The sequence below is a fragment of the Hydra vulgaris genome, chromosome 08 (assembly GCF_038396675.1).
Source record: "Hydra vulgaris chromosome 08, alternate assembly HydraT2T_AEP".
Lineage (NCBI taxonomy): Eukaryota > Metazoa > Cnidaria > Hydrozoa > Anthoathecata > Hydridae > Hydra > Hydra vulgaris.
This window is the reverse complement of record NC_088927.1, coordinates 3540001-3565079: the sequence shown is the minus strand read 5'-3', so window position 1 is coordinate 3565079 and position 25079 is coordinate 3540001. Positions and strand designations below refer to the sequence as shown.

General features: G+C 28.8%; 1 protein-coding gene across 2 annotated transcripts in view; it reads right to left on the bottom strand.

The window, feature by feature from the left end:
* Positions 1-25079, bottom strand: part of LOC100211692 (uncharacterized) — a 177419-nt gene that overhangs the window by 37498 nt on the left and 114842 nt on the right. For both annotated transcript variants that reach the window (XM_065802295.1, XM_065802296.1), the window contains exons 21-26: positions 22313-22528; positions 18638-18944; positions 17785-17950; positions 16810-16990; positions 16461-16694; positions 4866-5165 (exon numbers count right to left, since the gene is read on the bottom strand). In XM_065802295.1, coding sequence (XP_065658367.1) covers positions 4866-5165; positions 16461-16694; positions 16810-16990; positions 17785-17950; positions 18638-18944; positions 22313-22528 — 1404 coding nt within the window. The remainder of the gene's footprint in view (positions 1-4865; positions 5166-16460; positions 16695-16809; positions 16991-17784; positions 17951-18637; positions 18945-22312; positions 22529-25079) is intronic.

Here is a 25079-nt window from a genome sequence, read left to right as displayed (position 1 = left end):
GGGCTCAATTTAACAATCAGACATTGGACATTGTCCAGCTAAAACCTCAGATTGTCTGATCAATTTACAAAGTAATTGAACATTTTGACCGACGGGAATTAAATTCTACAAAATAAATCTCAGGCAGGAATGGCATGCGATCGAACGCTATTGCTAACCAGGCAAATGATTTTTTTTGGTTGAAACTTGACCACAAAAAACGACTGTTTAGATATTTTGATAATTTAAACATTTCAGAAATGCACAGAAAAAAGAAACATTAAGCTAAACTTAAACTAGGAAAAAAAATGAAAAAACTAAAAGAATAAGCATTAATAAAAAACAATTCCTTCAGAAAAAGAAAACAAATTAGCTTTAAAATAAAGCTTAAAAAACTTGAAGTTAAAACTGTTTTACCTTTTTTAGCTGCTTTTGAAAAAAAAAAACTTTAAAACTTATCTTTTAAAACGTTTAATTTTAGTTACGCAAGAGGCTTTTACAAATTACTTTTATTGATTGTTTAACAAATAAACAAATTTTATTTAAATTATTGAAAAGTGAAATTAAATTATTGAAAAGAAAAAATATATTTTTTGTTGTATAAAAATTTCTTCCAAAAAATTACAAAAAAAAATTGTTTAAAAAAATAATGAAGACTTTTTAAAATCGCAAATTTTAATCATTTTGTACTTTAACTTGTAAGTTAAAAAAACAACAACTTTTAAATAATTTTTTGTAAAAATAGAAACAACAATAACAAAAAAAATAAAGCAATTAAATCATAGGAAGACTTAATTTAACTTATTCATAATTTAAAGTAACTTAAAAAAAAAATCTTTATAGAGATTTTTAGAAAGGCATGGAAAAATAGTTTTTAAAAAGATCAATGATTTAAAGTTATTTTTAATGTAACGATGTTAATTATTGCGTTTAAATTGTTAAAACATCAAAACAGCCGTTGTCAAATTATAAAAAAATTAAAAAAATAAGCGTTGCCAGTTACAGCATGAAAACTTAAGTCTATCTAAAAAATCATACAATATTAAATTGAAACTATTTTATTAAAAAACAAAAATCTGCGATGAAATATTCTAAATAATAAGGAAAGAAACTACAATTTCACTAGACTAACATTAAATAAACTGAATAACATGATAAAGATTTTGATTGCATAACTCGGTTCCGTAAAACCGTAAAATTTTATTTTAAAAATTTGATCAGACATTGTCTGACCCAAACAAGTTTTAATGGGACATTTTGTACAGGACCTTTTAAAAAATTAAATTAAGCCCTGACCTAGTACAGATGTTTAGAGAACTCAATTCAATAGTTTACCTTGAATACTGATTACACTAGTTTCACCAAGAGTTGTTGATGTGCAACTGAATAACGAAATCCATTTTGAACTTCAATATTGAACTACTTAGATTTGGAAATCTAGTTAAGTGTTCAAAGTACTCCAGGTCAGTTTAAAGAACATCACGATCACCCTGCTACTGGTATCATGTAACCCAGTAAAATCTGCTCCATGTCCTGGTGCTTTATAGGGTTTGCTTTTATAGGCAAATTCTAGGGGAATTGGAGTTTATATTCTACTTTAAAATTCCACTGTATTAGGGCTCTGGTTGAGTAAAGGCTAGAGATGGTGCCATGATAAAAATGATAAATGTAGATGTAGATTTGTGTTTCATTGTTTTCTGCTTAGATTGATGAATGCTAGATCTTTTTGACTTATAGATTTTTGATTGTGCCTCTTTGATAGTGACTATGCAACTCTTTTGGTTATTTCCTAATGAGGACACTGCACTAAAACTCAGTTAAATGGTTCTGAGGCCACCTAATAGAAAGTTTTTCCAAACTCTGTGGTAGCAAACAGAGAGAATGATTCCATCAACAGCTAAAAAATATCAAAGTATTAGCAGTGTCATGTTGCACATGAATTGTGTTAGTGCTTTTGGTATGCATTGTCAAAGCCACAAAAGGAGCAACATAACCTAACACGAGGAGCCCTAAAATACGACTTTGGGTTAATTAGAATGACTGAGACAACTGCATAGCTCATTGCTTGGGATGCCATGTTCTATCTGTGAATGAGTCAACACCATGGTTAAAGTACCCAAAAATATTAAGTGTAAAAAACCGTCACAACCAACTAACTGTTTTAATATATCTTCTACAAATATTTGTGGTCTTTGAAGTTACTTTTCATCAGTTAAATCAACCTCTTGCAAAATTCACCAGATTTGCTGGTTCTTTGTGAGACTAATTTTTGTGTTGAATGCAATGCATTCTTGTAGAGCTGCACTGAGTAGTGGATGCTTTAGAGAAGCATAATAAGTTAAAAAGAGTGTAGCAAATTGAGATAAAAGTAGAAAAGGACAGATGTCCAGTGGAAATCAAAGAGTCACTGAGGAGTAAAATACTAAAATTTAATCAGGATAAAATGTAGTAAATGTAAAAAAGAATAAAAAATAATTTAGGATTCAAAGATTTATATGTAACATCTTTAGTATTATTAACTGTGCTGTATATATACAACTTTGGGTTAATTAGCAGGACTGAGAACTCTCTAACTTAAACCATGCCCTATGTAACCAAAAATATTATATCTAAAAAACCATACCCACCACCTAACTGTTTCACTATGTATCCAATAGTTACATGCTTGACTTGGGTGTACACTTGCATCAATTCACCTTTTTTTCAAGAAATCAGGTTTGAATCTTTTGACCATCCTGATTGACTTACCTTTGCTACTTTATTATTAACATTATTATAAACATCTGTTCAACATATCTTTATTTTGCTATCTATCACTCTTCTTAATTAATACTTTACTTCACTTGACAGCTTGGTCTATTCTTTTAATGGAAGTAATTGCATTTTAAAACAATAAATTCACAATAAAATCTTGCTAATACTTTTATCAGGTTCTTTTATTATAAGTCTGTTTATTTTATTATTAGTCATCTTACAACATTCTTAAGCTTAATTCTTTTTGCAATTTTTTTGAAAGGTTCTTTGGTTAATGTCTTTATTTTGTCTGCTAAAACTCTACATAGTCATAGATTTTAATTCTTGGTGGTTTTAAATTGAGTCTCACTATGGTTACTATGGTTTTTTCCTTCTTGTGCTTCCTATCATAATCAATTTTTAATCTTACTATGTTTTGAAATCATTAGGTAAGTTTAAGTTGATGAAACAAGAGATAATAGCTTGCTTGAGCAGCAGCCATGAAAGTACTAGCAGACAAGAGAAAAAGATAACAACCTTGTGCTTTTATGGATATTATTATTCTAGTAGCTTGAAATGGTTAAAAAAACCACCTTGAAATTAATTAACTTTACCTTTTTATAAACAAATCAGAAAATTTTAAAGAAACTTTATTTCTCGGCAAATAAGAGTGGATAAAAGAAAGAAATACAGTCTCGTCCACACGTATTTTCGTCGCGTCCATAATTATTTTTGATGCAGTCCATAATTATTTTCGTTGGGTCCACAATTATTTTCGTAATAAAAATGAAGATGCTCAAGCTCGGCAGCTAGAGCAGGTCCATTTATATTTTCAATGAACTTTTGGACCTTTTTTTAAAGTAAAAAGCCATTATTAAATGAACCAGCCTAAAAATACAAGGACAAATCAAATAATCATAGAGGTAGAGAGTGGAATCAGGAGTAAGAAAATAATGAACACGATAAGAAAAGCAATTTAAAAAAATGCTAACTTTGCATTGAAAGTGAAGTTGAAAGTGAAAGGAGTAAATGATACTCAGAAAAGTATCATTTACTCCTTTCACTAGATATACTAGATAATATATTCTAGATAACTCAGTAAGAAGATTGAGTGAGAGTGCCGCCATTTATCAATATAGAAATATCAACAGTATTGCAACAATTATAAGGAGCAAACAATTGAATTCAAGTTAAAAAATAAAAACCACTACAAGCCTCACAACAAAAGATAATGTTTTTTATCATAGATGACTTTAATTCTGTTGACTTTAATAAGTTATTAGGGTTTTCTGGAAATTAAGTCACAAAGCTAACTATCTAAGTAAGAGAATAAGACTTCTTGAACACTGAAGATTATTTTTGAACTGGAAGGGTTAGTGGTAATAGTGCCCAAACATTCAGTGTAATAAGTATTTAAGTTACCAATAATAAAAATATTGGCTGGTTGATAAAGAAAATATCTAAAAATGTTGCAAACAGTAAAATATTTTGTGGTGTGCTTGGTTATGCAAATATTGTGCTAGTATACTTTGTTAACAATTAATTTAAATATTATGAAAAGGGTGTAAAGTGTGCAGTATGGGGCGTTCTTTTTGCTTGTTTTCTCTTATTTATATTTATATATAATATATATTATACTTATATTTCTTGCTATTTGCTCTACTTTTCTCTTTAATTTTACTCTTCTAATTGTTTTTCTTTTATTTCACTGTTTGCACACCCAACTGTTTTTTTCTGTTTTAGTGTTCTCACCCTTTGTTTTATCTTCTGTTTCACTGTTCACACTTCAAATTGTTTCTTCTGATTTTTCTTATTTTCTTCTGTTCTCACACTTCTGACCTCAAAACCTTCCATTGTTACACTGTTAATTGCACACAAGAGCACAACACAGCGTAATTCACAAAATGACACTAAGCAAATTAATTAGGTGAAAAATCCAAAACCATATTGTGTCCATTGACTTGACAACATTAAATCAATAAACATTATATTAAATCAATATGAAATTAAAATCAATTCAGTTAACAGTGAAACCAGTTTTTAAATCATTTTATTAAAATCAAATATTTGCATTTCAGAATTTTATAATTTCATAAAATTTAAAAAAAGTATTTTAAATAAATAAAACAAGAAAAATTTAACAAATATCTTACTGAAACTTGAACGCAATGCCAACCTGGTGAATGACCGCCATTATTGTGTCTAATTTCAATTTCTTTAAGTTCTCCTAAACTTTTTGGAACAGACATAAAAAAAATATCAATTTCTCCATTCTGAAAACATTTTTTTGAATCACAACATAACCGTCTTGGTGGAGTTTCTCCTTCTTCACCAAATATTGTCAAAAAAACATCAGCAGTTGTAGAAGAGCCTTTTTTAAAACCTGTTTGAACCCTTATTTCGTAAAAATATGTATCGCTTGGATGGTTGCATGGCAACAAATTTATCTGAGACTAAATATAAACAAATATTTAAAAAATACTTTCCAGATCATATCAATTTCTATCCCTTACAGAAATATTTTATGAGAACCCATGCAAAATAAATGGAATTCCATTGAAAACCAATGGAATTCTTTGGTGCCCCATGGTTAAGCCATAGTTTTTAATTCATGGGCCATGTTGCACACCATGGGTTTCATAGTTACCCTATGGTTCTTTATGGTTATCTCATGGATTCCAATTAGTAGTCCGTTGGTTCTAATAATATCTTATGAATTTTTCTATGGGAAATCATTCTTAATGATTATTCCATGGCATTCAATTGTTAAAACCATGTTAAAATATTTATTGGCATATAATATGATTAAGAATATGTTACCATTATTTTTAAAAATTTAACCTATTATCTGGGGCATGGTGGTACATAGTAGCTCATGTGTAACAATGTGCCAGAAAAAATAAATTAACTAAATACAGGAAAGGCTCCCTATTTTTATTGGACAAATTTGTTCTGTAAAGTTAGAATTTTCTCTTTTATTTCATGACTTGTATAAGATAGACTGTGTCTATGATTTTACCATAGTCTGCATATGACATTATAAACATGTTCTCAGAAAAGAGGACTGCATGTAACAAATATTTTGTCTAATAAAATTAGGAAGCAATTTTTGTAGCAATTTTAGATTTTAGTTGATTTTATTTACTGCTGCTGTTTTTAATTTTGTTGTTTTATAACACAATAACTAAACTAATTAGTTTGGATTTGTGTTCATATATATATATATACATGTATACACATATATATATATATATATATATATATATATATATATATATATATATATATATATATATATATTAGGAGTATTAGGAGTAGTCATTTTAGTCATGACCAAAGTTGTTAAGAAATTGCCCTTCAAAAAATGAAAAATAGGGTGTATTCTGGGTGTTTGAGGGCAATTTAAATAAAAAAATTATTTAAATTTTTTATTATTTTAAAAGATGTCAACATGTTTTTTACATATTCTCGGTAAAAACAATATTTGCGAAAGGAAAAAGTGAAAAGTTTATGTTAAGCAAGAGTTTATAAAAATTAGCTAATGATAAGAAAAATACGTGCAGAAGATCCTGCACTGTATTTTAAAGTCACTAAGAGTTTTTATTTACAATTTGTCAAAAAGTATTACATTATTTTTGTAAACAACTTTCATATTTAAGAGATTGTTATTAATCAAATGCGATATAATTTACTACACTATATTTTAATTTTTGTTTCAATTCACCTCTCCAAAGACATGAAGGCCACTACAGTACTTTTAGCTGTGGTTACAACCTCTCAACTCTATAACTCAAAAACATGAACCTTGATGAACAAAGCTGCTGCGCAGAGAAACAAGTTGAGCATGGTACTATCAGGGATATGGTGAAGATCAATCTTGGAACTTTTTGTTTATGAAATAAATGCTCTACCACTACAACACTACTGCAGGTAAGTGTAAACACTATAAATTCATTCACCAAATGACACCACAAGTGTCACACTAGCTCTTTAGAGCAGTGCCCATTATAGTATTTGTAGAAAAGAGAAAGAAAAGCAACATTATGACGATGTGATAATGGTTGGAGGTTAGCTGCAAGAGCAGGTCCAATTATGTTTACAATGCATTTGCGCACCTTGTCTAAAAGAGAAAAGGCATCATTAAAAGATCTGCCCCAGATATGGGAATAGTATTTCAAACAAGGGCGTATTTGAGATTTATAGGGATAAAGAATGGAATCCTGAGTAAAAAAGTGTAGAGCACGATAAAGAGATGCAACCTTAGCAGATGCTAATTTCGCAATCGATTTGGTATATGGTTTCCAAGAAAGATTGGAAGTAAGAGTTAATCTTAGAAGATGAAAGGTAAATGACTTATCAGGTACATTACCATTTATAAATATATAAAGATCTAAACTATTACAATAATGATTGACTGAAAAAAAAAGATTTTATCTGAACTAAAGTTCACCAGCCAATGATAGCCCCATGCTGTAGCAGAAGTGAGATACTTTTCAAGCTTAAATGCCCCCTCCAAGCAATCAGAGAGTGTTCACTTCTTATCATGACAAGAATAAATGGTAGTATCATCAGCGAATAATGCCACCTTAGATGTGAGAATATCTGGAAGATTGTTAATGTCAATTAAAAAGATTTTAGGACCAAGATTAGAACCTTAGAAGCCCCTGAAGTTACAAGATACAAAGAAGAATACTGTCCATTGAGGACAACTTTTATACTACGTTTGGAAAAAAAGGATTCAATAATCTTAAAGATGTTACCTGATATACTGTAAGAAGAAAGCATATGGAGACAACCAGCATGCCAAACTTTATCAAAAGCTTTTGAAATGTCAAAAGCAAAAACCTTATCCTTAACTTCTATCTCTATCTAATGCACAATAAAACCTATCAGTTATTACTGTTAGCAAATCAACTGTAGAAAGAGAAGATCAAAATCCATATAATCAGAAAGTAAGTTATTAGATTCAAGATGAGAGATTAAGTGTTTGTTAATGAAAGATTCAAAAAGATTGCTTATAATAGGAAGAAGACTAATGGGGCGATAGTTAGATAAATCAGATCGCTCTCCAGAATTTTTGAAAATAGGGATAACAGATGCCGCTTTCCAGCAGGCTGGAAAACAAGACTCTGATAAGCATTTGTTAAATTGTTTCGAAAGTATAGACGACAGCTCAGGAGAACAATTCTGCAAGACTATAACAGGTATGTTGTCCAGACCACAAGCTGTAATAGAGTCTAAGAAAAAAATCACTTTAGATACAGAGGCTGGAGTGATACGAATGTCAAGCAATTGATCAACTTGTTTGACGGCTAAATCAGGTACAACGCAACTAGTGAAATCAAAAGATATTATTGATGAAAAGTTATTAGCAAACAATTCAGCTTTGTCTTTAGGTGAGATGACTAAGTCTGAGCCATACAAAAGAGGTGGCGTAACAGATTTGACCTTATTATTGATATTATTAAAGATTCTCCAGAAGTCATGAGAACCTAATTTTTGTGATGAAATGACCTGAGAATATGCTTCAACACATTGTCTACAAAAGATCACTAGTTCCTCATAATTCTTAATATCCAGCAATTTTATCATGTACTCATAACAAGATTCATGATTTAAGAGATGTAATGTAGAAGATTGTTAATACATTTTAAGCTTGGTTAAAAAACCATGGGTTGAAGCAGGATTTTAAGTAATGTAAGATAAAAGTACTAATATGAACACAATGAAGATGGAAAAGAAGTTTTCAGATTTGAGTAGAAAAAAATACAAAGGAACAACTAGAGATAAGGCTAATCAAAGGGAGTTTATTTCATTTTTGAAAATACTGTTTTGGATTGGTTCTACAGATGTGAAGAAGCAAATTAGGAAGGATAAAAAGTGCTCAGATAAAGATAAGCACAAGGAATTAACTTTTTTGGGAGAAGAAGAAGGACTAAGACATTTCACTTTGGAATCAGAAGATAGTAAATTCAGTAAAAAGGATTTATGTTGTTTTTAGTGAGTTAATTTGATCTTTTTTATTAAAATTTATCATTTAATATACATCATTTGTATAATTTATTAAAATAAATTTTAAGGTATAAGGAAGAGGACAAAGCTACAAGATGAACTTTCTAAGATTGACGCTACCTCAGAACTAGACTTTAGTTCCACTGATACTAGTGCTGATTCTAATTCAGAATCTGAAACTGAAGTTTGACATCACAGAAGAGCAGATGATTGAAACATTATTGTAAAAGTCCCTAATAATATTTTTTATAGAAATGTATCAATCATAGCTATAGCACCAGTTACTTTTTGTAAAAGTTAGGAAAAATATCACAATGATATTTTCCCTAACTTTTTACAAAAAGTAACTGGTGCAATTCTTCAAGATTGTGGAGTACATTTGGAGTATCATTTGAAATGGCTAAAGAAACACAAAGAACATGATAAAAACCAAACTAAACTAGATACTTTTTTTAGTTCAGAAACATTTTATAGCTCCAACAATGATTCTAAGATAAATACTTTGCTATATTAACCAATTCAAACAAAATCTAAGAATATGAAGTTGAGATGGAAGGTGAACAGTTGAACCAAAACAGAGAATTGAGCTAAACTGCCATCGACGGTAAATCAACTTTAAAACACTGTTTTAAAGTTGATCTACTGTCTGCGAATTTAGCTCATGTTTTCTCTTTTTGTATATGGGAGGAAGTTAATTGGCCCCAGACTCTTACAAACCATAATATTCAAGAAATAGTTATGAAGGGTCTTATAAACCATCAATCAAATAGTTACCCAAGAAATTGTGATAACTGTTTGTTCAGATCAAGTTTTTTTTTAGAAAAGTTTCGTACGCTTAAAGTCATTCTAGATCATGGCTGATTTATTCAGAAAATGCAACTAAAATATTCTTTTTCTGTTGTAAACTATTTAACAATACATGTATTTTCTTGCGAAAACAGACTTTCTGACTGAAGGCATTTATCACAAAACTTAACAAGGAATGAAGTTAGTGTTTATTATATTGAAAGCTTTGGCTTTCAATATAATAGTGTTTATTATATTAAAAGCTTTGGCTTTCAATATAGTAGTGTTAATTATATTGAAAGCTTTGGCAATTGGATTGAGAATAAAAAGAAGATTTCAAAGTTCAAAAATTGATTGTTTATAAAGGAGAAGCAACTTTTGAATGAAATTGATTGATGGGATAATGTAAAGGGATAATTTTCCTAATCATTATAACAGCATCACAAAACATGGCATATAGATGATCATCTGAAAACAATTAAAATTCCCTGAAAATAGTTAAACTTATGGCAGATTTTGACCCCGTTATAGAATATCATTTTTCAGAAGCAAAAAATCCAAACAAAATGCATTAGCAAAAATATCCAAGAAGAAATTATTCAGTTAGTGGATCGTGCTACTAGGGAGGAAATTCTTGAAAAAATTTGGAAAACCAAATACTACTTTATTATTGTGGATTGCACATCAGATGCCAGTCATCATGAACAGTTAACTCTTATTATATGATATGCATTCATAGAAAATCATAACAACTCAGTGGTGGTCGACATCCAAAAGAGTTTCTTAAATTTTATTAAATTTCATTGATGTAATATATGGTACAAATATAATTTTACAGGTAATAGATTAAAGCAAAAAATTGTAGTTTTATTGAATGAAAATCAACTTCCACTTAAAGATATGAGAAGTCAGGCATACAACAATGGTGCAAATATGAGAGGCAAAAACTTACAAATAACAAAAGAGGGTTACAAAAGGGCTTACAAAAGAAAAAGAAAACAATTAAAAAAGCTAATTAAAAAATCTTGACTAATAAAACAAGAAGAGCATGCTAAAAGATCCTTTTTAATAAAAGATTATAAACAATACCCACTCTATCACCAAATACCATGGAAAAATTACTATCACATGTAGTCATCTGGTCATTCTGTTCCAGAATGTTTAACATTGTAAATACTAAAAAATATTGAGCACAAAATTTTAAATACATTGCTGGTATGGTATGTAGCTACCAATTGTTAAAAATTAATTATTGTATTGTATTTTACAAGATGTTATTTAATAAAATTTCGATACAAGAAGTTATTGAGTTTATTATACAAGTTGCTGAGAGCTTAAATGAAAATATTTTACAAGTTGTCTATTATCTTTACATAACGTTTTGTAATAGTTATAAAAATGCCCTACATATTTATGTTGGAACACTTTCCTACAAAATCATGCAGAATCTTTCCTACTTACTTACAAAATCATGCAGAATCTGTTCAGTTTGATTTGGTTTTTGAAGAACTTAAAAAAAAATAAAGAAGACATTAGAAAATACTGATAGATATGCATTATTTTAGTGTTAAATTTGGAAAAATTATTTGGAAAGATTTTCTATTGCTTTCTTTATTGAAAACACATTCTGGTAATATTGACACAATAGAATATGCAAAATTATTACTCAATATTGGCCCAAAATGTTGCAAGGTAACTGTTTAATATTTGATGTATTTACAGAAATATACAGAATACTCTGAACTTTGAACTAAAAAAAACTTGTCTAAACTTTTCAAAAATGGTATAAATTGTTAAGAATATTCTTAAAATAATAGGAACATTCCGTACATAATAAAAACTGTTTGAGTTATAAAAATTGAAAGTAATTGATTGAGAAATAAAACCATTAAAACTGTGATTATTTTTTAAACAGTGCTTTCGGTGTGCTAACTTGTATATTATATTGATACGTGCTCTAGTGACATTTGGGAATATTGAGTTTTTTAAAAGTTTCTTAAATTTCAAATTTTAAATCGAATTGAATTTCATTACACGTGCAAATTAAACTGTTCATTTAAACTGGTGTTCTCCATTGTAGATAATGCTAACTTCGTGTAAAGTTGATGTGATATTTAGGTGAAAAGTTAGGAAATATTCATCGAACTCTTAAATAAGTTTCTTATTGAAAAGTGACTTAATATTAAAAGTTTCTTAAGATTTTCTCCTATTACTATTTTATTACTTTATTTTTTTATATAAAAAAAAAAAAAAAAGTGTGATTATAGAATCATATTTTTGTTGTTTCGATGAATGAGTTTTCGATCATATTCTGTTTTTATTGTTTTCAACACTATTCAGAAAATCACATTTTCAATGTTAATCATTAAAATTTAAAACGAGTTTTCGATCTTATTCCGTTTTTATTGATTTCGATATTGTTCCACATTTGTGAATTTCAAAATAAAAACTTTTCGATATTAATCTGAAAATCACATTTTCGATGTTAATCATTAAAATGAGTTTTCGATCTTATTCCATTTTTAATGATTTTGATATTGTTCCACATTTGTGATTTTCGATATAAAAACTTTTCGATATTAATCTGAAGATCATATTTTTGATCTTAATCATTAAAATGGGTTTCGGTCAGTTATTTTTCGATATTAATCATTTTTTCGATCAGTTAATTTTCAATACTACTCCGCTTTCCCATGAAAGCAATCAAGGAAAATATGAAACAAATTTATGAAGCGCTACATGAAGTTGCCAAATGTGATAGTGATAGAACCACCAAAGTATCAGCTGAATCTATTGCTGCTAAAATGAATACTTTGGAATTCATATGAAGAGTTGCTATTTGGCATGATGTACTCAAAAGTAAACAATGTAAACAAAAAGAAATAAAAATGTTTTGAAGGAAGCTGCAAGAAAAACTTTGAATTACTGAGACCTATATTGCTAAAAAATGAAATATGAGGAATGATCGAAGAAAGTTGGCTGAACTAACCATGCAATATTTATCTCCCTCTGCACATTTCATATTAAAGAAAGCTGGAGCTGATCATCATGCTAGGTTTTTAGACAAAAGTTTATACTACCTTAAACTTCAGTTTTTGTACAAGCAACTGACATTTGTCAAAGAAAATAGTAATCTACTTCTAGATTTGAAACTTATCTGTGAGTTCATAGTATGTTTTTACACAAGGTGATACCTTCAAGCACAAAAAGCCATTCAATCTCATAATTTTGATCTTGATGCAATCTTTCAGATGAAAGAATATAAGAAGTTTTGCTCCAGTCCGAAAGCAGTTGATGCTGTGTTAGCATCTCTTTATAAGCATACATGATATCTTGATTCAACAATTGTTCCCTTAGCACTTTTGGATAAAAATTTTTCTATTGATAAAAAAGCAGCCAATGCTTTGCTTTTCTTACAAATGCTGGATCCAGATTTTTTAAACACAGAAGCAAATATAGAGTACAAAGGTAGATATGAATAATGTTATAAATAATATGAAGGTACCGATCCTCTTTTGGTTGATGAGTTTTTTAATACAATTTTTTCATTGATAAGGTTGATCAAAAAGTGAGAGACTGTGGTCACTACCACCCTAATACTGGCACACCCAATCCTCATTTAAGAATTTTGAAAACTTTGCCAAAATTAACTATTGTCAATAACAATTTTGAATGAGCAATTGAAATAATGCAACAGTTTGAGCAAAGATATGAAAATAAAGATGAAAAACAAAACAGACTTTTAACTGTCAATAAAATAAGGTCAACTTTTAGAGTTCTTGGTGTAGAAAAAAGTAATAGAGTGCTTAAAGAGTTACATCAGAAAGTCTGATGTCACTCTCTAAACTAAAGAAAAGGAAGTTGTAGACCTGAAAAACTGTTACTTATTTTAAAATACTTATTTCAATTAATGCATAATTTTTGTCTTGATAGTATTTGTAAAGATTTTTATTAAATGGTTAATTATTCATTTAGTTCAAAACATGGCGTTTTTGTTTTAGTTGATTTATGCAGAGGGGAAAAAATGTGTATGTGAGAGAGGGAGAGGGAGTAGTGGGAAAGACTCCAATCCTATCCCCAAGACTGGCTACATTAAAACCTAGAATTTAATAAAAAATTGTAAAACAATTTTAATTTTTCCAGCTGTCCATCTGAATGAACTTTAACTATGAAAATATATAATTTGCAGATTTCATAACTTTTTGCGTAACAAATTTTCATTTTTTTCCTTTATTATATACTACTTTAACCAAGAATATGTAAAAAACTCACAACAACATACCTTTTTAAAATAAAAATATAGATAACAAATGACTTAAAAAAAAATTTTCATATAAATCGCCCTCAAACACCTTAAAAACACTATTTTTACTTTTTGAAATACAATTTCTTGACAACTTTTGCTTTGAGGGCATTATGGCAGTAATGGCATTACTGCCATTGCCAATGGCTCTATAAAAGTTACAAAATCATGTGCACGAAATATAATTTGGTTTAACCCTCCTTTTGAATTAATGTCAAGACAAACGTAGCAAAACTTTTCCTAAATTTAATCAATAAAAACTTCCCAAAATCTCATAAATTCCATAAACTGTTTAATCAAAACAATCTGAAGGTTAGCTGTAGTTGTCTTCCAAATATTTGCAACATCATCACTTCACACAACAACTTTTATCAAATTCTTCAAACCTTAATGCTCCAACGTGCAATTGCCGACAGATTAATTTATGTCAACTTAATGGAAAATGTTTAATTAAAAATGTCATCTATTTATGTAATGTTAAGACAAATCCGCAAGATGAAGGGAGATATTATATTGGGCTTACAGAAAAAACTTTTTAAGATTGCGTTTACAAGCATAATAATTCCTTTCATTATGAAAGTAGGTCAAACTCTACCAAACTTTCTAAATTTGTGTGGAGTGTTAAAAAGAAAGGTTTAAATCCTGTCCTTTTGTAGAAAATTTTAGACCAGGCTGAACCGTTTAAACCTGGTGGTAAGCCATGCAATTTATGAATGATGGAAAAATATCATATAATTTCATCACCATTTCCTTTACTAAATAAGTAAAACAAACTTGCGTCTAAGTGTCGCCATAAAAACAAATATATGATGAATAACTTTAATGTCATCAAAGAAGACACTCCACAATATTTTTAATATAATTTTTCTGTTGTTGTTTTTTTGAGATTTGTAACATCTGATGATCGCTATTTGCGAGAAACTCTGAGTAATACTTTAAATAAATCGAGTGTTATAATTATTTAGTTTTTTACTATATATATATATATATATATATATATATTAGGGTGTCCCAAAAAACAACATTTTTGAAAAATATATGCAGAGACCCCCCTTAATGTGTTCTATCTTATACAAAAACACTAGATTTAAAATTTTTTTGAATAAAAAATATTTTATGGGCTCCCTCAAGACCCTCGAATATTTAATGGAAATATTTAATATTTTCAAAAAAAAAATTTTTTTTAAATATGTCAACCTGGTACTCAAATGAAGTGAAATTATATAAAAATTTCAAAAATAATATAGATTTCAAATATAGAATTGTTACTAGGTTTTGTTACATGAAAAATTATGTTTTTAAACAAAAAACAAAAAAATGCATTTTTATTGTATTTTTATGACAATTTTGATAAATAAGTTAAAATTTTTCCAAATTAAATATTATTTTTAAAATTTTTATATAATTTTGCTTCATTTGAGTACCAGGTTGACTACTTTTTATGAAGCTAGATTTATGGCAAATAGGATATATTTATTGATACTTCAACTAACTCACAAGAAGCTAAAGTTAATGACATTGGAGGAGAGAGAAGAAATTTAAGAGAATGTAAAATATTGCTTTATGTAACAATATTTTATATTCCTTGGTTTCTGTAGTCATCTATTTTAACACAGGCACCATCATTTCAAAGCTATTAAAGTAGCCAAAAAAAATAGAGGAAGAAAATGAAACATTAGGAAAAAGTCTTGAAAATTCTCCTTTAAGATATACATGGTACTTGGCTGTAGCACTTGCAGATCAAGATATAACACTGATTAGAAATCCTTAATGATACAGGAACTTATCGAGTATCCCTATCCAGAGAATATGTCTTACTTTGAAATAAAGAAACCTGAGATTAGAGACAACATAACTGTTGACAAGAACACCCATTTGCATGAGTTTGGATGCTTCAAAAGTTGCTGCTTTGTTGAGCAACATTAATTAAAATTTTAAACTAAACTATGCTGTTTGTAAAAATGTATTGTACACCACTGTTTTAATTGTTATACATAATTAAAAGTTATACATAATTAAGTATAGCAATTGTGCTATACTTAATTATGTATAACTTTTTCTTGTTTTGTTAGCATGTGTTGACAAACAATTCTGATGGATCTGAAAAAAGATTAATTAAATCAGAAAAGCTTCAAAAAGTAGCAAGCATGACTGAAAACATACATTCAGTTAAAAAATTTCAATGGTATGTATGTGTATTGTGTTATAAATTACCTTTAATTGGTTGCTAGTTGGTTCCCATAGGTATAAATTATGTTTAATTAGTTATTAATTGTTTCACATTGATATATATTATGATGGAAATGTTGTTGAGTCCTAAAATTCTTAAAAAAAAACAAAACTGTAATGCACCAGAAACACTACAGTTTGATTTCAGCATATTACTTAATGCATATAATGCAAGAATTAATTGTTTGAATTGCCATGTAATTAAAAAATCTTTTTTTTTATAAAAATAACAACAAAAAAAACAACCCAGAAACAGCAATCCTTAGCCAAAAAAGGTAAAAAAAAAAAAGTTATTCAACAGCATGTAAGTTCAGATCTTTTGAGTGTCATCAAAGCTGACTTTTGAAAAACATTGAAATCCATTTTTCTCAAGCAGGAAAAATGTGGAGAAATTTAAAAGAATAAAAATAACAACAACCTTTATGCGGTCCTGGTTGTCTTTTCTTCTTGCCCAAACTAACAAAATTATATACAAACAAAAGATTGATATCATAACTGAAAATACAACAGGATTATCAGCAATATTTATATTGGCAAGTGTGGCACTGAGATTAATAGGCTCTGGAGAAGCAAAAGGTCCACCACCACCAAAATTAGTTAAATGGTTGCAAGCGCACTTTGTTTGGTTGATGTTTGTGTCATACTCAACAACCTATGAAAAAAAATTAAAAGTAGAAGAAAAAAATTAAATAAGCAACATTAATTAAAATTTTTTGAAAACTTTAATCATAAAAAACTAGAATAAACAAACAAACAAAAAAACTGACTGTGCATCCTTCTCCGTCCCAAGTATTTTTGGCATCATTCCAAAATAAACAGCTTCTTGTGTAAGCTTGATAGTAATACTTTACAGGAGTATCACAGGTGTCTTCAGATGGAAGTGCAGACATTGATAATAGTTTAGTAGTCAGTGAGTTGTTGTAATAAAATACAATACCAGCACACCAACTAAAAAGAAAGTTTATAAAATTAAATATTCAAACAAAAAAACTAAGAATTTTAAAAATTTCTTTCATACTTCCTTAATCTTTTTTAAAATTCTGTTGTAAAAATTTTAGTAAAAATTAAAAACACTTTTCTCTTTAAAAGAACCTATGCTTTAGAGCTTGGTTCTGGTAAAAAATACACTGTCTAATTTTTTTTGCCATTTTTAATCTTTTAAAAAACAACAGTTTTTGGTAGTTTCTTTTATTGCTGTGTACAGAATATTCAAAATATTTTCAATAACCATAAAACATAATGAGCAATAATCATACACCACATTGCAACCAAAGAAAATATACATGTAATTTAAAGCATGCATCAATATTTTTACTAACTTAACAAATCAACTAAGAGTCTAAAAGTTTGATGCAGATTCATGAAAATTGTAGTGTTAAAGTGCTACGATGAAGGGTGATGTAGGATGAAGGGTGTAAGGTGTAAGAGTGTAGGATGAAGGTGTAAGAGTGTAGGGTGTAAGATAAGACCTGATGTGTAATTTTTCTTTTCTTTAATTCTAAATTTTTCTTTTCTTTAATTCTAAGTTCAAATATTTTTCTTATGAAAAGTCATGCCTTAACAAAAGTATTTGTGTCATTATTTTTATTCATATCAAATTTTCAGAAAAGTAAATATTAAAATATATTAAAACTTATATTAAAAAAATCTAAAATAATGAAATAAAACTTTAGATTGTAACCTACATCCCTGCAGCTGTTCCAATTAGAACAGGTTGATCCCATAAACTATAAAAAACCTACATTCCTATAGCAGTTCCATTTAGAACAGATTGATCCCAAAAACAAGTCCATTTTTTTTCCAAATTCCAATACCATTGCTCTGCTGATGTCATACTATCCCAGTTATCAGGAACCTGATTGGGAAGAGTACAATTGAGTTGATGATCTATTAATGAAGGTGCAGTACCTAAAAGTTATAAAACATTATTTAAATTTAAACAAAAAAAAGTTGATTACACTCATTTAATTACAGCATGGAACATCACTCACTTAATTACAATATGATGTTTACAACAGATTAAAATAATCTTTTTCACAAAAAATTTAAAATGGCAAAATAAAGAAAGCTGTACAAAAAAAACTTAAAAGCTTAAAAAGAAAGCTGTTCAAAGAAAGCTCAATACAAAGAAAGCTGTACCAATGACATTGCTAAAACAAATATTTAATTTAATTTCTTGTAAACTAAAAATTAAAATCAACTTTTCTTATTCTAACTTCTCTATTTAACATTAAAATCAAAAAGATCAAAAAATCTTTAAAGCCTTCAACTCTTTGAAATATCTTAAATTAAAAATAAATTAGGATCTGCATATGTTTATTTATTTCTGCACAAGTTTTATGATAAATTAAAAAAAAAAAGACCATATAACGATGGTCTTGATACATGGCTATTAAAATGATCTCTGGCTATTAAAATTTGCCCTGAAGTGGTAAAATCTTGTATACCTAGCACACTTGTAATTACAGTTGCAAAACAATTAAATCATTAACAAAATTACTATATCATTCATCACAAACATAATAGAAATATTCACATTCATAAAAAACTGCATAAAATATTTATACATTTAGCTATTTTTTAAAATTAATTTACCTTTGTTTAAAAATATAAAAAAATTTCCAGTAAAATTTTCCAGCACTGGTCGAACATAAGCTACAATTACAGAAGAGTTTACAGTAGCATCAATTCTGTGTATATCTCGCATTAACTGACAATATGCTGTGAAATTCTTAATAGGAGGAGGTATTTCTGTATTATTTAAAACTATATATATTGGTTGTGTAAGATTAGCAATTTTCTTTGCCTGCCCATTTTTATCTGCAAGAGACAGTCCTAAAACAGATCCTTTGATGTTTTTAGCAGATTTGTCATAAGAATAACGATTAGCACCAACTGAACTCTAAGAGAAAAAATCTTATTTGATATTTTTTATTATTTTATATCATTTTTTTATGCTATCACTATGTATGTATGTTAGATATAAATTACATTTAAGGAAGATCATGCAAATATAAATAGACAATAGAGTTTAGCTTATGAAGCTCTACCACAACACAACTTACTATAAGCTCAATAAAAGCTTTCTTTTTAAATAAACTAATTCACTCCCAGCAAGACTGCAAGCAACTAACATTGTTAGTCTTCTCTGTTTAGCCAGTGCTTTTGCACTCCAGCCTTTTTGCTCACACGTCCGTCAAAACTTTGGCAAGCTCATAAAAAAGTGCTTGCCAAAAAAATAAAAGCATTTTTAACTAATCCATTTTATTTATCTTTTATAAAAAAATCTTGAAACGGCGTTTATGGTATCAAATATTTTATTTAGAACTAAAATAAAATATTTGTTTTGCAATTTTTGTTAATTTTAATTATCTTATTTAGAATTTAAATACTTTGTTTTGTTGTTTTTAATGTAATTATTTTGTTTAGAATTTCATTTTTTTTTTTAATTATTTTTATCTAGAATTTAAATAAAGTGTTTGTTTTGCTGGTTTTATTCAATTCTTTCATTTAGAACTTAAATAAAACATTTATAAAAAATTTTAACATTTATATAAATTATTATTCTTTTTTTTTTTGGTTTTCTTTTTTTTTTTTTTTTTGTAATTTTTTTATCTAGAAATTAAATAAAAGTTTGTTTTGCTGGGTTTTTTAAAATTATTTTTTCAATTATTTTTTCAAAGCATTCTTTTCACTGTTTTTATTTTAATTTAAATAACAAAAAAAAATTAGTTTTTAAAATTGCGCAAACCAACCTAAACATAAGAGGTCTGTAGTAAATGATAATTCAAGAAGACATAAAATAGAGGACTCAGTGAGAGGGTTGCCATTCATTAATAAAGGTCAACAATATTATGATATTGTTTGCAGAAAATAATGAGTTTTGTTGAAGTTAAAAATCACAAGCCACTGCAAGCCCCAAACTGTAATAGAAGAGTGATCAGATTCAAAATCAGCTGCTTGACAAAGCAATCAAAAAGTGAAGACTTTTTGTCAAGACAAGAGCAAAAAGTTGACTTGTCAGTTAATAGAGCCACTTTAGATCTAAGATTGTCAGGAACAAAACTCTTGCTGTACGCTAGAACCCAATACCCCACTGGTATCAGCAATATAAAGATAACCCTAATAATAATAGCAAGATATAATCACTAATTATAGCATGATTCTTTTATGTAAGTTAAAGATCAAAACTGGGTAAAATAAATGACCTCAGAAAAATAATAATACCTAATGCAGGGTTTGAATAAGGTGGATCGCGATTGAGAATCGCAATTGTTTTTCACACCTTTGTGATTAGTTTTTTCTTGAAAAAAATATTTTCGCAATTTGTTTTTCTTTTTGCTTTTTTTGTTAACTTTTTTTTTCTTTTCTAGTTTGGCATTTTTTTAAACTATTCCTAAAAGTAATGCTTTTGTCTTAGCTTTTTATTAGAGGTCATAAAGTATGTCATGCTACATTTATCTTTTAAATAGAAGTCCAATCTTTACTCTCTTGCGCGGAGATTTTATTCAACATAAAGTGCTTTTGAATTTAAATTACTTTAAAACTCTGCATGGAAGCCAATATCATTTTAAAGTTATATTTAGTTTGATTTACTGAATGGATAAAGTACATCATAGTTAATATACCTTTTAACTAAACAAAATCAAATTTTAAATTAAACTAAATCAAAACCACCATTTAAGTTACTACAGTAACTTAAAGTTACTCAACTAATAAATTTACATAACATACTCAAAGATTCGCAAAAATTAGCCTTATAAATGTTTTTATTTATATTTTATGTGTTGTTAACACATAGTATAAGTTTTTAACTAAAAATTATTTAACAAGAAACCCCAAATAGAATATAAAAAACGTGATGCCATTTTATTTTATTTAAAGCGATATCAAGATTAAACATTTTCTATAAATACACAAGTTGTTTTTAGGAACTTTATTTAAAAAGAAATCTATTTGAACAAAAAAACTTAAGTATTCTAAAATTCTCTTCTTCAAATAATTTTGCAATTGAAATTTGAAATTAAAAAAATTGGAAAAATCTAAAAGAACTTTAACACTCAATAATTATAAATTTAATTCAGCCACGTCCATAATACCCAGTCTATAGCATCCAGCATAGCAAAAATCATTGCTGAAAGTTAAACGCTTATCTAGCTATAGTAACAATATCAGATTTATAGCATAGTGCAAGTGAGGAAGAAAGTTTTATTTAAATTGTAAACTTTTTGAACAGTTAATTATATTTTGTTTCTTGAAAATTGTTTTAAAAGTAGAAACATTCTATAGCAAACATTAAACCAGTAATTGCAAAAGTTAAAATTAAAATGAAATTATAAAAGATTTAAATGAAAATTAATAAACTATTATACTTCTGTTCAAAGAAATTTGTTCTAAAAAAAAAAAAATAGAAATTTGTTCTAAAAAATAAATAAAAAAATAAAGCATATTATTAAACTTAAAAAAATATAATTAGATTTATTAAACCAAAATTTTTTTGTTTCACTTTTTATTGCAAAACAATTTGAATAAAAATCGAATGAAAACATCATTTTAAAAACCATTTGAATAAAAAACTTAATTATATGTAAATTTTTAATAGTGCACTAGATCAAGAAAACAATAAATTATGAAAAAACATAGTACCTAACATTTTTTTGCTTTGATCTTACTCGTTTTAATACAATTTTTGATCTATGAAGATTTTCTTCCTTGCAATTATTTAAAAGAAATCTTTAAAAAGCATTTAAAGTAGTATTTAAATGCTACATTTAATAATGAGTACACTACGGTGCGTTATATAATTTTATAAAACTTAATAAAATGAAGCCAATATGGGATTTAATATTTCGAAGACTAATGCTAATTTATTATTTTTTATAATTATAAAACAGCATTTCAAAAAAAAATTTTTTCACGGTTAGATTTTGTTTACATTAATTTGAGCCCTTTAATCTATTTAAATGTATTTTTAAAAATTGTTATGGGAGATGGTATGATTACACCAAATTACTAGAGTACCTGGTTGATAAACTAAATGAAGTTTATTTAATGAAAAATATTAAAAAAGGTATTCTTTTAAAAAACTTAAAGAAAAAAGGTACTTTTTATTTAGGGTAAAACTGTTTTCACTTTCAATATTAACTGCTCTTTGTAGTACTGAGAGATCCTTAGCAGTACAATTTAAAAATGTAAATCAGTATTGCATACAAAATTTTTTGCTTCATTCAAATTTTCCCAATCAAACGGTTACAATGAAAAAAAACTTACCACAGCTCCAAAACCACCTCCAGAGGTTGCATCCCCTAAGCTACTGTATGAAAAACCACCAAAAGAAGCTGGCTGTGTGGAATCAATACTCCTCATGCTTATTTCACCAAGTGATGTAGAAAGTACATGAGGAGCTTCTCCTACACTCATTTGTGAAACTGCAAGGAAAGAAATTTTTGTCTCAATTTCCATTGCAGCTTTTACAGCTTCAGCAGCCTTAATAAAAAAGTAGATGGAATTAAAATATTTAAAAAATTAGTAAAAAACTAAAACTAAAAAACATTCTATTTACTTGAATTGAAAGCCTATTCATTTCAATTGAGAATATTTGTAACAAAAGTGCATATGTAACTTTTTAAAAATTGTGAAACTTTATTTTTTTTTTTTAAATAATAATTTAGAAGACTGGAAAAATTTTGAAACTTTAAATAACTTTTTTTAATGATAGATTGCCAGCCCAAACCAAAACTTTCAGTTGATGTAGCAGCACTCCTTGCATGATCTACCTATTTGTCAGTCAATGTAGCAGCACTCCTTGCATATTCTATCTATTTGTTAATTGATGTAGCAGATATACTTGCATATTCTATATATTTGTTAGTCAATGTATCAAAACTCTTTGCATGCCTAAATGTCAGTTGATGCAGCAGCGCTCTTCTCATGTTCTACTTATTTGCTGCTCTAAAGATCTCTTATGTCACCTACCAAAATTTTGAAGTCAGATCAGGTTATCCTGCTACTGGTAACATGTAACCCAGTACAATCTGCTTCATATCTTGCTGCCTTGTAGGATACGCCTATTTAGGCAAAAGCTAGGAGATGCCAACTCCGATTTGAAACACCCCCTGTCTTGGGGCTCTTGGTTGAGTAAAGACTAGAGATGGTGTCTATATAAAAATACTCATCTTGGGCAGATGTTAAATGCAACGGCTACTGTCTTGTAGAAGGCCTCCTAGGCAAAGACTTAAGGGGTAAACAGATTCTATCTGTTGACCAGCCTCGCACCCCTTCTTCATCTATTAGGCTGGTGCAGATGTATTTTTAATACATTTCCAGTTTAGGATGTTAAATGCTGGATCTTCTTGACTCAATGCATGGGTTTTGCTTTTGTCTCTATTTTTATGACTAGGCAAATCATTCTATTATCTCCTAATGAGGGTACAGCTCTAAAACTGGTAGTGAGGTTTCCCGAACTCTGCGGTAGCTCTCAGAGAGGCTGATTCCATCAACAGCTGAAAAACATTAAAGTATTAACAGTGCCATGTTGCGCATGGATGGTGTCCCTGTTTGTACTTTTGGTGTGCATTGCGGAATCCACATTTGGAGCCCTTTGTTACGGCTTAGGGTTTATTAGTAGTAATGAGGCAATTGCTTGGGCTATTAAACAGTGTTCTGAGTACTATCTATGCTTTGAGTCAAGTTTCAATCTAATTTAAAAATGAATAAAGTACCAAAAACTATAATATATATATACCATATATATTAACTATAATACATATATACCAAAAACTATAATATATATACCAAAAACTGTCGGTGACTTTAATGCTCACCACTCTGAATCGCTTGGCTCTAGTGTCAGTGACACTGCAGGCATAAAAGGCCACAACTTTTGCCTTTCTCAATCCCTAACTCAAATAGTCAACTTTCCATCTCGCTTTCCTGACAATCTGAATCATATACCTTCTCTACTCGACTTATGTCTTGTTTCTAATCCTAGTCAGTGCTCAGTTTCTCCACATTCACCCTTAGGTTCTTCTGATCACAGTTTGATCTCTCTAAAACTAATATCTCATTCTTCTTCATCACCTGAATCCCCATATTATCGAACCTCTTACAATTACAGTAAAGCTGACTGGGATTCTTTCCGTGATTTTCTTCGTGATGGCCCTTGGGTAGAAATCTTTTGTCTTCCTGTCGACAAATGTGCTTCTTACATAACTTCGTGGATTCAGGCTGGCATGGAATCTTTTATTCCCTCTCGACTATTCGAGGTCAAGCCTCACTCTCCTCCATGGTTTTCCTCAGACTGTGCTGCTGCAATTGCCAATCAAAACCGTTACTTCAATATTTATCAGCAAAACAATTCTCCAGAAAACAGACGCCTGTTTATTACTGCTAGAAACAATTGTAAAAAGGTTTTGTCTAACGCCAAAACCCGCTATTCTCAGGTCATGAAATCTCGTATCTCATCTCAAAAATTAGGCTTTCGTGACTTCTGGAGAATCTTTAATAATATCAATAATAAGGGCAAATCTATAATTCCACCTCTCTTGTATGGTTCAGATTTTGTCACCTCACATAAAGACACATAAAGTCGAATTGTTTGCTAAAAACTTTTCATCAATATCATCTCTTGATTCCACTAGTTTTGTTTTACCTGATATTGCCAATAAACAGGTTGATCCATTGCTTGACATTCGTATCACTCCATCTTCTGTATCTAAAGTGATTTCCTGCCTAGATTCTTCTACAGCTTGTGGCCCGGATAACGTACCTGTTATTGTCTTGCCGAAGTGTTCTCCGGAGCTATCGTCTATACTCTCAAAACAATTCAACAAGTGCTTATCAGAGTCTTGTTTTCCAGCCTGCTGGAAAGCGGCATCTGTTATCCCTATCTTCAAAAATTCTGGAAAGCAATCTGATTTGTCTAACTACCGTCCCATTAGTCTTCTTTCTATTATAAGCAAGGTTTTTGAATCTTTAATTAACAAACACCTAATTTCTCATCTTGAATCTAATAACTTACTTTCTGACCATCAATATG